Source organism: Canis lupus, chromosome 25, assembly GCF_003254725.2.
Source record: "Canis lupus dingo isolate Sandy chromosome 25, ASM325472v2, whole genome shotgun sequence".
Taxonomy (NCBI): domain Eukaryota; kingdom Metazoa; phylum Chordata; class Mammalia; order Carnivora; family Canidae; genus Canis; species Canis lupus.
The window spans coordinates 16,891,537-16,904,464 of NC_064267.1; the positions used below are offsets into that span (position 1 = coordinate 16,891,537).

A 12,928-nucleotide genomic window follows, 5' to 3' on the forward strand; every position below is an offset into this window, starting at 1 on the left:
ATCATACTCCTTAATGGGATGTAGTTTAAAGCCAAAACAAAACACAATTTTAAAACTGCAAAGAAAACTTAAATTACTATACAATGTCTTCCCAAAGGGCCTTAAAAGCAGTGAAACTCTAATAGCTATGAGCATCTGGTATTCAAGGGTTGGTTTCTAAAAATCATTAAAAGAAACCAGATGCAGGGCACATGGCTGGCTCAGCCCATAGAACATGTGACTCTTGATCTTGGGTCATGAGTTCAGGCCCCATATCGAAGGTAGAGCCTACTTTGAAGGAAAAAAAAAAAAAAAAACACTGCCTCTTGGAGAAATGATTAATTTCAGGTGAGGAGGCAGGAAAAAATATAAAGAACCTGGGACATCTTGTGCTAGACAGCAAGGAAGTACTCAAAAACTAATGGGGATGATTCACGAGAATACAGGAGTCATTTGGAAGAGCTTTGGCCAAAGATGAGACAATTGGAACATAAGAAAGAATGAATGTAGTTAATAATGGCACATTAAATAAATAAAAATCTATGTTTCCTTATTGATATTCAGAAAGAGAAAATTTAAATTTATTTGCTAACAGCGGAGTTGAATGTTACACTAACATCCTATCCTGAAAATAGGTAATTAAAGGGAAATAATTAAGCTTCTGGGCTGCCTTTTTAGGAAGCTCTAGTTCATCCCCAGTTGAAAGCTCTTCACAGAAGAATGCCAGCTTAAAAGTTAGAAATAAATAGAGGGGCAGCCCTGGTGGCTCAGCGGTTTAGCGCCACCTTCGGCCCAGGGCGGGATCCTGGAGACCCAGGATCGAGTCCCACGTCAGGCTCCCTGCATGAAGCCTGCTTCTCCCTCTCCCTGTGTCTCTGCCTCTCTCTCTCTCTCCCTCTGTCTCCCATGAATAAATAAATAAAATATTTTAAAAAAAAAAGAAATAGAGGGTTTTTCAAGGTGGTTTTCAAATTGATTCAGGCAAAGATTATCAGTGGATGCTAAAAACCCTTTGGTGAAAAGTTTTTGGGGAAGAAGATATTCACATATTGCTAATATTTTACCCCACAAAAAAACTTCATGATTGTTAAAGTGAAAAATGTATCTTTACAAAAGAGAGACCTGGTGGTCACTACCTTGACAATTGACCCAAATATAGCATTGCTAATAGTGACATACCTAAATAATGTACCTCCTGATTTGCTGAGCAGTGCCCAAAATACTTCATATCTGAGTATTCTTGTTCATTCTCTCCCTCCCACTCTCAAATTACATTTAAACTTTTAGACTTGAAGTTTGGTAGGGGTCAGAGGATGAAGTCAAGGAATGAAAAGGAAACAGAAAAATCCAGAATGTAGTACATTTCACAAGACATCTGAAAAAGAAAAAGACATCTGGCCTGTTCTTTTTTTTTTTTTTTTTAAGATGTTATTTATTTATTCATGACAGAGAGAGGCAGAGACACAGGCAGAGGGAGAAGCAGGCTCCACTCAAAGAGTTCTGAGCCTGATGTGGGACTCGATCCTGGGACCCCTGCATATATGATCTAACAAAGTAGATGTAGTGCAGCTATTAGAAAAGGGACAGCAATGTGAAAAAATTATTTAATCATATTTTCAGTAATCATATTGGTCTCATTGAGGTTGGGTGGGCAATATGAGATAAAGAAAATGAATAAAATCTGTTGCATTTGTATACACCAATAATGAAGCAGTAAAAACAACAAAAAAATGAATGTGATACTTTTTAAAAAATTTTTTTGATTTATTTATGATAGTCATACAGAGAGAGAGAGAGAGAGGCAGAGACATAGGCAGAGGGAGAAGAAGCAGGCTCCATGCACCGGGAGCCTGACGTAGGATTTGATCCCGGGTCTCCAGGATCGCACCCTGGGCCAAAGGCAGGCGCCAAACCGCTGTGCCACCCAGGGATCCCGATACTTTTTTTTTAAAGATTTTATTTATTCATGAGAGACTGACAAAGGCAGAGGGAGAAGCAGGCTCCCCCTGGGCAACCCAATGTGGGACTCCATCCCAGTACCCTGGGATCACACCCCAAGCCAAAGGCAGCCCGCTCAACCACTGAGCCACCCAGACGTCCCACACTGTCCTTGAGAACCAGGATTCACAATGGTTTAAAAAAAAAAAAAAAAAAACTAATATCCCTAAAACTTAGGGATAAATCTAACAAAATACAAGGTTTTGTGTATTGATGAGATAAAATCTAAAATGAAGAGATACACTCTGTGCATGGAATGGAAGACTGATTATTATAAAGATGTGAATTCTTTCCAATGTGACCTATGGAGTCAACACAATGCCAAACAAAATCCCGGCAGGCATTTTTTAAAAAGAAATCAGTAAGATGAACTTAAAATATATGGAAACGCAAAGGAACTAAAATAGCCAAAACACTTTGGAAAAAGAACAGGTTGGAGGACTCACACTATCTGATTTCAGGATTACTAAGAGTGACATGTAATCAAGTCATGTGGTATTGGGGTAAGAATGGACATACATCAATAAGACAGAACAGAGTTCAGAAATAAACCCTTACACATATTAACTTAGTTTTAATTTTAATTTTTTTTAAAGATTTTATTTATTGGGGCTCCCTGGGTGGCTCAGCGGTTTGGCACCTGCCTTCACCTCAGGCGTGATCTTGGGGTCCCGGGATCGAGTCCCATGTCGGGCTCCCAGCATGGAGCCTGTTTCTCCCTCTGCCTGTGTCTCTGTCTCTTTCTGTCTCTCTCTGTCTCTCTCATGAATACATAAATAAAAAAAAAATCTTTAAAGATCTTATTTATTCATGAGAGATTGGGGAGGGAGAGGGACAGAGAGAGAGAGAGAGGCAGAGACACAGGCAGAGAGTGAAGCAGGCTCCATGCAGGGAGCCCGATGTGGGACTCAATCTCGGGACCCCCAGGATCACGACCTGGGCCGAAGGCAGGTGCTCAACCTCTGAGCCACCCAGGCGTCCCCCCGCCTTTTTTTTTAATGAACTTAATTTTTAATAATTTTTGTCAAAAGTTCCAAGGCAATTCAGTAGAGAAAGGATAGTTTCAGCTAACAATATTGGAACTGTTGGCCGTCTATCTGCAGTAAAATTCATTGCAACCCTTACTTTATACCATATTTTTAAAAATCAGCTTTTAAAAGAGATTACAGACCTAAACATAAAACCTCTGAAAGTTCTACAAGGAAGCATATGAGCAAATCTTTGTGTCCTTTAGTTGGTAAAGATATCCTAAATAGGACACAAAGCATGAACCATAAAAGAAAAAATTGATAAATTCGACTTCATCAAAATTAAATTTTTCTGCTCTTCAAAACTCACTGTTAAATAAATGAAAAAACAATATCTAGTCTATAGACCAGAAGGAAATATTTGCAGAATTTGTTAAAGTATATAAAGAGTCCACAATTCAATAATAAGGGAGATAACAATTAAAAAGTAGCCAATGGTTTGGACACAACTTCACAAAGAAGAGGTGTAGGGCTGGCCAATAAGCATGTGAAACGGTATTCAACATCATTAGTCATTAAGGAGACACAAAATTACAATGAGATATCACTATATGTTTTTTAGAATAGCTAAAAATTTAAAGATTGACAGTTCCAAGTGTTCGTGAAAACATACATTTTTGGTGGGGAATGTAAAACAATACAACTACTTTTGAAAAATTTGACTGTTTCTGATAAACATAGATCCATCAATCTTATATCTAGATATTTACCCCAATGATGAAAATATATGTCCATTCAAAGGGTGTACAGGAGTATCCAAGTAGCCAAAAACTGAAAGCAAATATCTCATCAGTTGGTAAATGTATAAGAAATTATGGTATCTCCATACAGCAGAATACTACTCAGCAGTAAAAAAGGGCACAATTTGTTAATTAGAACTTCTAGTTCCAGGACAAGTGAATGCATAGTCTTTCTATTTTTCCTGCTAAGTACAACTAAAACTCCTGGAAATTATGCATAAAGCAAACATAAGACGATTCTGAAATGCGGAGAAAGCTCAGCTGGGCGGGGGCAGGGGGTGGGGGGACATTGGTACCTGAGAAATGATATGGTGGTGAATTCCCTGGTTTTCTTTTTGCCCCGTATATCCTATGCTGCATGCTAGAGAAGCTGGCAACCTGGAGATACCAATGAACACAGACAAAAGCCTCAAGAAAAGCTGGTTTTCTTTAGCCAAACAGGAAAAGGGCAACCTAGCAAGACAAAACTAGATAGTAACTGCCCTACTTCAGCCAAATACAATGGAAAAACTGCCCTCTGCTCCCATTTTCTCCAGCAGAGGCTGAGTATAAGCTTAGATTTCCCCCTTGCCTGGCTGTAACAAGGCATCCCTCTTGTAATTTCCTGCCCCCTTTCCTACTTCAGAGTAGGAAAAAAGTGGTGTCAGAGAAGGTGAAGGCCTGGGCAGTAGGTAGACTTCCATTCCTCCTGTGCAGTGATAATGCATCCCTCCCCATGGAAGACTTGTGGGGAGCACTTGTGTAGATCTTGCTCATTTGTTATGTCTGTTCCTAGGAATTTTATATTTTTAGGTGGCTTTATAAATAAAACTTTTCTTTGGTTATAATTTCTACATGGTGATTCCATGTTTATTGAAAAGCTATTGATTTCTGTAGACTATTACCACCTGTTGTTTATAATGGTTTTTCGGTTGGTTTTCTTTGACTATGAAGGCATATAGTCTTATAATCTGCAAATAGTGATACATTTGCTTCTTTTCCATTTTTATACCACTAATTGATTTCTCGGAATTGTGTGCCTTGAATAGGGCTTCCCAATCATTTCACAGCATGGCAGTATTGAAAATAATATTTTTAGTGTAGATTAGCATAAATGGGAAATGGTTTGTGAGGCCAGAGGGGACCAGCCCAGGATCTAACTACACCAGTGTTCTACCAGACTGACCTGAGATGGGTTGAGAAGAAGCCCTGTGTCTCTAAAACAATGCTTTCCCAAAAAAACAAAAACAAAAACAAAACAAAACAAAACAAACCCCACGAACTTGCTTATTTTATTTCTAAACTTTAGTGGGACTACTCCTGTATTGTTTCTCTTTAAATTATCCTGGTTTGAGGATTGAAGTAGATATGTTTTATTAAGGAAGTGTCTGGGTACTCCTCTTTTTTATCAACACATTTTAGTCAAAAATGATAATTGAGGTGCACCTGGGTGGCTCAGTCGTTGAGTGTCTGCCTTTGGCTTAGGTCGTGATCCGTGGTCCTGGGATCGAGTCCCACATTGGGCTTCCCGTGAGGAGCCTGCTTCTCCCTCTGCCTGCATCTCTGCCTCTCTCTGTGTGTCTCTCATGAATGAATAAATAAAATCATTTTAAAAAATAGTTGCTGAATTAGCAAACATTTCTTAAGCATTGCTGCTGTATGGCAGGCTTTGGAACTAAAATAATGAATAAGATGAGAGACACTATAGGAAAGAATACAAGTCCAAGTAGACTTGAGCTCGGATATCTGTCTACACTACATCTAGTGTAGTTCTGTGACCTTAGGCAAGTCGTTTAATTATTGTGAGCCTTAGCTAACTTATCTGTAAAATAGAGGTAATAATAACTTTTAGAGTTTTTATTATTCTAAGACACAATTCCACACTTGAGCAGTCCAGTAGGGTGAGATAGACATATTATCACGTAATTAGAAAAAAAAAATGAGGTGGCATGGTAGAGATGGAAGAGTGAGCAGTGGCAATATAAAGGAGTATCTGCTCTGCCTATAAAGGAGAGACTCAGGAAGGCTTTATAGAGGTGGTGGTATTTAAACTGGGCCTTGGAGGATGAAGAGGGAGGGGTAGCAGAGCACCTGTGAGACTGCTTGATGCATTTAGGAAACTGCCATTTATTCAGGATAATTGACCACAGGTATGTGCAAATGATAGACTGGAGGGGTAGACAGATTGTAGATCACAGAGGGACTATAGCTGTTATCCTGAAGATACTGGGCTTTATTCTGCAAGTGACTGGGAAGTGTTAGAGTATTCAGCCATCAGATTTGCTGGTGGTGAGATGTGTTAAGCTGATAGTTGAAAGTCTTTTTAAGCTATTATGTTTCAGGAGAGCCTGAAATAAGGCAATGGGACAAATTGAGAGTAGGTGACAGATTTGAAGAGGTGTAGGTAGTAGAATTAACAGGACCTAGAAGCCATTGGACTATCTGGAGAGAAGAAATAAATAGCAATTCCCAGCATCTTAGGCTAGGAATAAAAACACTGAAAGTTACAGGGATAAGTTCCTGTACTTTTTTTCTATAGAAAAACACAAATTGTCTGGGGTATAGCTTTTATAAAATTTTAATGTACCTCACAGACTGAATACATAAGTATGAGTATCAGAGGAGAGGCCTATTCATTTTGTAGGTGGCATTAACGAAAGAGCTAAAGGAAACCTAACTATATAACCATATTGATAGACTTAAAATTAACAAAGGTCTAAAAAAAATTGTAATGTGATTACAGTGTTGATAAAAATTTGATGTTTAGCATTTTAGTGTTTTTCAGATTTTTTAAGTGTACATACAATCCTGAATTTGCATTAGTATTTACATTTTATAACTAAATTTCATTTTTGGAAAATGGTATTAAGATGAGTAGTCAATCTGAAATGTATAAACAAAATATTTTAAAGTATATTATTTATTCACTATTTTTTCTTCTATTCTAGTTACTCTCTCTGGAAATGGAGAAAACGGTAAGGCACTCTAAGTCTCAATTTAAGTAGAATACTTATGGTATCCTTATTGTGACCCACATACTTTTATTTTGTGATGACTATATGTGTTTTTGTTTGCAGAAATAAAATATGTATTTTTAAAGTTTAAATAAAAGGAGATATAATATTGTGTTTATTCCTATTTCAATATATTTTCATTTGTGTAATTTATATAAGTTGAAATAGTTGTTATTTTGTAAGGCACCTAGTACTCAAACTTCTTTGATATATTTATGTACATATTTATCCCTTGTATATTCTTCAGAACACTTGGTAGTAGTGATTCAAAGGTTTTTTTTTTTTAAGATTTTATTTCTTTATTAATGAGAGACACACAGAGAGAGAGGCTGAGACACAGGCAGGAGAAGCAGGCTCCATGCAGGGAGCTAGACGTGGGACTTGATCCCAGGATCATGCCCTGGGTGGAAGGTGGCACTAAACCACTGAGCCACCCTGGCTGCCCTGATTAAAATATTTTTAATACCAGTTCTAGCTAGGTTTGAGGAGTGGATTTTGTTTCATGATGCCTAAATTTTATTGATGGTCCTCTTGTTTATATATTTGTGAAAAATAGTACTTTACTACTCAGAGATTTTTAACAAAATAACCAGACTATAAATTTGTAAAATGTATTACTAGTTCATTTTGAATGGGAATTCTACTTTTTATAATAGTCAATGCGATAATGCCTGGAGGGAAAAGTTCATTGCTCACAGTTTCACCAAGTTAAAATATTAAGTCTATCAAATTTCAAAAACAAAATTTGATTTGAGATATGAAAATCCAGAGGATTTCTAAAACAGTTCAACACTTAGAAATTATTAATAAATATTTATTCCTATTGGAAATAATTAGGCACTAAGCACGTAAATCTCAAATTGCCCTTGAATCTAATTTTTCAATTCTAGCCACAGTTGAGGAATAAATATAGACTCAGTCTTGGTTGACTTGATTTTCTTCCTTTAAATCAAAACTATATGTGAAAGCACAGGTACAGAAAGCAGAGAATTTCTGAAGTACTTAAAAAAGAGCATCTAACTTGTCTCATTATTTCTTGGAGCTATTTTCCCCATGTCTTTCAAAGAATCTTTTAATGAGTTTGTTTGCTTATATGTTTGTTTTTTAAAATTCATTTACAGATGATTTTTTTAAAAAGATTTTATTTATTTATTTATTTGAGAGAGAGAGAGTGGCAGAGACACAGCCAGAGGGAGAAGCAAGCTCCATGCAGGGAGCCCGACAAGGGACTCCATCCTGGGTCTCCAGGATCAGGCCCTGGACTGAAGGCGGCGCTAAACCGCTGAGCCACACGGGCTGCCCTACAGATGATTTTTTGAGTCAGACTTTTTGATTTATAGATTCAGATTTGGGTGTTTTTTTTTTATTTTATAGATTCAGATTTTGGGGTTTTTTTATTTGCTTAGTTAACTAAGCTTTTACTTTTTATTTTTTTTAAAGATGTGTTTACTTACTTAGCATGAGTGGGAGAGGGAGAGAATCTCAAGCGGACTGCACTGAGCACAGAGCCTGATGTAGGGATTGATCCCCTGAGATAATAACCCAAGCCGAAATCAAGAATTGGCTCTCAACTGACTATGCCATCCAGGCACTTCCTTTATCTATTACTTCTAAACAATGATTTATAGCATATATATGTGACCAGAAGTTTTCTTATTAATAATCACATTATTTCAAATTTATGTAAAGGCAGTATTTCCTGTTATTTTTTACATTACAATTTGATATTTTCCATTTGCTAAGTACTTATTATATTCCAGGCATGATGCTTAAAAGATTTATCAGTTTGTTTGTTTTTTTTTTAACTGAGGGTTAAGATTTTTTAAAGCAGAAACCATTTGTTTTTGTACTTGTGGAGAACAGAAATAGTTTAAAAAATATTTTAGATGTCTTTAAAAATATTTTGGGAGTATATTGTTTATATGTTGACCTTAGTTGTAAGTAACTAAATGATTAAGAAATTTTAAAATACCTCAAGGTGGTGATAAATGGCGACCTTAAAGTTACCAAAGCTATACAAGAGGATATAGATGAGGATTGACAAACTTGATTGAATATGGGGGCCAGGCAAAAATATAAAAAGCGAAGTGAGCTAGGTGAGGAATATATTGCAAGCTTGGCAAACGGCCTCAGTATCGTATAATAGTAGGAGACTGAGTTCCAGTATACTTTTCCAAAAGAAAATCAAATGAAGGAAAGATATTGGATCCATTGAGTAGACCATAGAGTTCAACCTGGAGGGAACAGAGATAGTAGAGAATGCAGATTTTGACAAGCCAGAATTTTCAATGAGGATGATGATCAGTTTGAGTGGACATAAAAGAAAGCAAATTTGAAGATAGAAGGAAGTTATGGCAAAGATTTTGTCTTGGCATCAGATATTGGCTCTGATAACAGGATGTGACTACTAAGATGATGTGTAAAGTGGAGGAAAATATACTTTTAGGTATGACAATGAAAATAACCTTGGATTTTTATCAAGCAGATATGGATTTGAATCCTGGCTTTATCATTTACCAAGTAACATTGGGCAAGATAATAAATTCTCTGCAACTCAGTTTTCACATTAGTAAACGGAAAGAATGCCTTACAGGACTATAGTGAGGGTTAGAAATAAGGTACACAATATATACTTTCTAATAGGCTTTTAGTAGGTGGAAGTAGTGATTTGAGTAGTTGTGGTCAAATATGGGTACCAGGAAGTCCCAGCCTTTCATAATGCATTCATAAGTCATGAGTCATGCACTTGGAGTTATTTCCCAAGAATACCACAGCCAGGGTGGAGTAGAAACTATGAACGGCACATTCTACACTGCCCATTGAGATGGACTGGAGGCAAGGAGACTGGTTGGCTTTTGCAGTGATCCAAATGAGTTAAGCAACAGTTGATGACCTGTTACACTGGCAGTGAAAATAGAGAGAGTTTACTTTGAAAGAGATTTTAGGAACTAGAATTTTTTTTTAAAAAAAAGATTTTATTTATTTATTCATGAAAGGCACAGAAAGAAGCAGAGACCTAGGCAGAGGGAGAAGCAGACTCCCCATGGGGAGCCCAATGTGGGACTTGATCCTGGGACCCGGGGATCACCACCTGAGCCAAAGGCAGATGCTCAACCATTGAGTCACCCAGGCGTCCCAAGGAACTAGAATTTGAGGTGCTTTGTGCTGATTAGCTGTGCAATGTGAGGAGTTATTGGGTCCTGATTTCCTGTGCCAGTCAACTGTGGGACTTGTGGTCCTGGTCTGTTAGGCCATACATGATGGACCAGTATAATGCAAAAGAAAAGACTGAACCCAACGGGTTGTTAATTTTTTTTATCATTAGTTTATTTTAAAGGAAAAGTTTTTAAAACCAAAAGTGAACGGAAAAATGACCTCAGACCAAAGAAAGAATAGTACTTTGAATCGAGTACATCTTAGCTTTATAAAAACTTCACTGCATTGTTCTTAATGTCATTTCACTACAGACCAGTGAAAACTTTTATCATTCCTTAAACTTTGGAAACATGGAAATAGGGAATGTGCAAACAGAACCAGATTTTGAGGGAAATTAAAATTCTTGGATATTACTACTACTACTAATAGCCAGTATTGCGGTGCCTGTCTGGCTAAGTCAGTAGAGTGTGTGACTTTTGATCTTCAGGGTTGTGAGTTTGAGCCCCAATTGGGTGTTGAGATTACTTTTAAAAAAATGGCCAGTATTTATTAAGGATTTATTATATGCCAGGCACTGTTTTAAATGTTTTACACATATTAGGTAATCAGTGTTAAGCAACTAACTTTAATAAAACAGATGAAAAAAATAAATAAATAAATAAAACAGATGAAGTGTTTTATTGAAGTCTGAGCAGATTGGGAGGAGGAGTATAGCATGAAGAGGTAATGAATTCTAAAAGTAATGGAGAAGGCTTATATAGAAGGATTAATATTTGATCTGAACTTTAAAAATGAGTAGAATTTCAAACTTTGAAGCTTATGTCTACTTTGTTTTCTTCAGTGGATTTGTGGTGCCTCATTCCAACAGAAAAAGAGTCTAAACATCTGGTAGATAGTTCTTGCTTCCTATGAAAACCAGTCCTACTTCTTTCAAGTAGAAAAACTGCGGAACACAACAAAAAGCTCTAAGTTGTATATCAGTGATGAGTTAATATTTGGAGAAAAAGATGTTAGAATGCCACACTAATCCACTTGTGAAACAATTATGGCAGAAATTTTAAATGGCTAAAATTTTTTTGTTACCGTGTGTTGAAAGGAGAATGAAATTTAGCATAACATTTCTGGAAAATCCAGAAACTGAGTTTTTCAGATTACTCCTTATTCTCAGTGATGGGAACTTCCTTTATTACTTTCAGTTTGTTCCTTGGACTTAATTAATGTTCATAGTGATAGAATCTGTTTTAAGTAATTTTTAAGTCATTTTAAAATGTAACTTTTAGGAAGATCTTGAAATACAGTGAGTGAAGGAGGGTTTCAACTTGTTCAATGTTTAGCAGTTTATTAATAAAATCAAATATCATCTCAGACTATAGTCATTGGTTATAAACCAAGCTGATAACCCTTAAATGTAGGAACTGAATGTTTCTTCATATCTGTAATATTACATCATTCAGATAAAGGAGTTTATAAATTTGATGTCTTCAGTAGTTTTAATTAAGATATTTATTGGATTAAGCCTCCTGACCCTGAATATTGTGTTTTAATGTAATGCTTTTTCCTGCTTTCACCTGGATTCAATGAAATGTTATTTGTTTTTATTTACCAGGAAAGGCCGTTGTTTACCTTGTGGCTTTCCATCTGTTCTTTGTTATGTTTGTATGGTCCTATTGGATGACAATTTTCACATCTCCCGCTTCCCCTTCCAAAGAGGTAAATTTAATGTTGGTAAATTACCAAATGCTGTAGCTAATGATGGAATTATTTTCCCTATGATACCTTGGTTAACATTTTACTACATAATGCATTTGTTCTGTTTCTGTTCATGAACTTGCTTGGTGACTCTACATTGTGAATGTGAGTCTTCAGCCTGGACTCAGATAAAACCCACTGACTTAGTGCACTGAATGACTGATAATAGTTTACTTAATACTGGTATTTTTCTGCCATGCTGTATATTCTTAAAGACATACTTTACTTTTTTTATTGAAATAAAAAGTCTTAAGGGACAGCATAGAGTTAGAAAAGTAGAGTATACTTTTGGACACCTTAACATATTTTCTCAGGCCTGAACAAATATGCTACAACTAAAGAAAGTTTTGATTGTGGGAAACTGTCTAGGCTTTAATATGGCTTATGTTTCTTCTAATTTGAGGTTCCATTGGGAAAATAATGTAAGGAAATATTTATGTAAAGTATTAAAACCAGTGTTTCTTTTACCTGGACATAGCTGACTGAAATCTGTTATAACTAGATAGCTAAGAATGTACTCTCTGGTGTTAGGATTCTCCGAGTTTGATTTTCTGTTCTAGCACATTACTTAATGTCTCCGAGCCTCCGTTTTCTCGTTGGAAAATAGTGCCTGTATTCAAATATTAGATGATGATGATAATTATTCCACTTCCATAAAATTCATCAAAATTCTTTAAAAGTTATAGACCATATTTTTAAAAATATCAACTTTTATTTAACTTTTATAACTTTTATAAAACATATATACACAAAAGTATATATAAGTGTACACCTGATGGATTTTCACAAACCAAAACACCCTTGAGTAACCACCACCAAGCTGAAGAAACAGAACATTGCCAGTATCTCATAAGCCTCCTCATGCTTCCTTCCAGCCATGCAAACCCACTTTCCTGCCCCCTAATAGCATCAGTTCATTTTGCCTGGTTTTGTATTTTACATAAATGGAGTCATATACTTTGTTTATTTGTGTCTCTGGCTTCTTTCATTAACATTCTGTTTTAATATTCTTCCATGTTGTTGCATATACTTGTGGAGCATTCATTCTCATTATTGTTTAGTATTCAATTGTGGTAAATAATAGCTTATTTAGCTAGTCTGCTGTTGATGGGCAGGGGCATTTGGGTGTCTTCCAGTTTTAGGCTCTTACAAATAGGGCTGCTGTTAACATCCTATTACATATACCTATGTATATATTTACATACATACCCACATATGTGTATATATATAGTTCTTTTGTGTAGGTGCCTCAGATTAGAATTGCTGGATCCTATGTTGTGTGTAC

The 12,928-nt window shown here is 36.2% G+C and overlaps 1 protein-coding gene across 14 annotated transcripts in view; it reads left to right on the top strand.

Moving 5' to 3' along the window:
* The window catches only part of ZDHHC20 (zinc finger DHHC-type palmitoyltransferase 20), an 82,804-nt gene that overhangs the window by 19,729 nt on the left and 50,147 nt on the right, over positions 1-12,928 (top strand). For 13 of the 14 annotated variants that reach the window (XR_007405910.1, XR_007405909.1, XR_007405912.1 and 10 more), the window contains exons 2-3: positions 6,673-6,699; positions 11,501-11,604. Coding sequence is in view for 3 of the 14 variants with exons in the window: in XM_025462725.3 (XP_025318510.1) it covers positions 6,673-6,699; positions 11,501-11,604 (131 nt within the window). In the remaining 11 variants the exon portion in view is untranslated. The remainder of the gene's footprint in view (positions 1-6,672; positions 6,700-11,500; positions 11,605-12,928) is intronic. The other variant, XR_007405915.1, reaches the window with a different exon arrangement.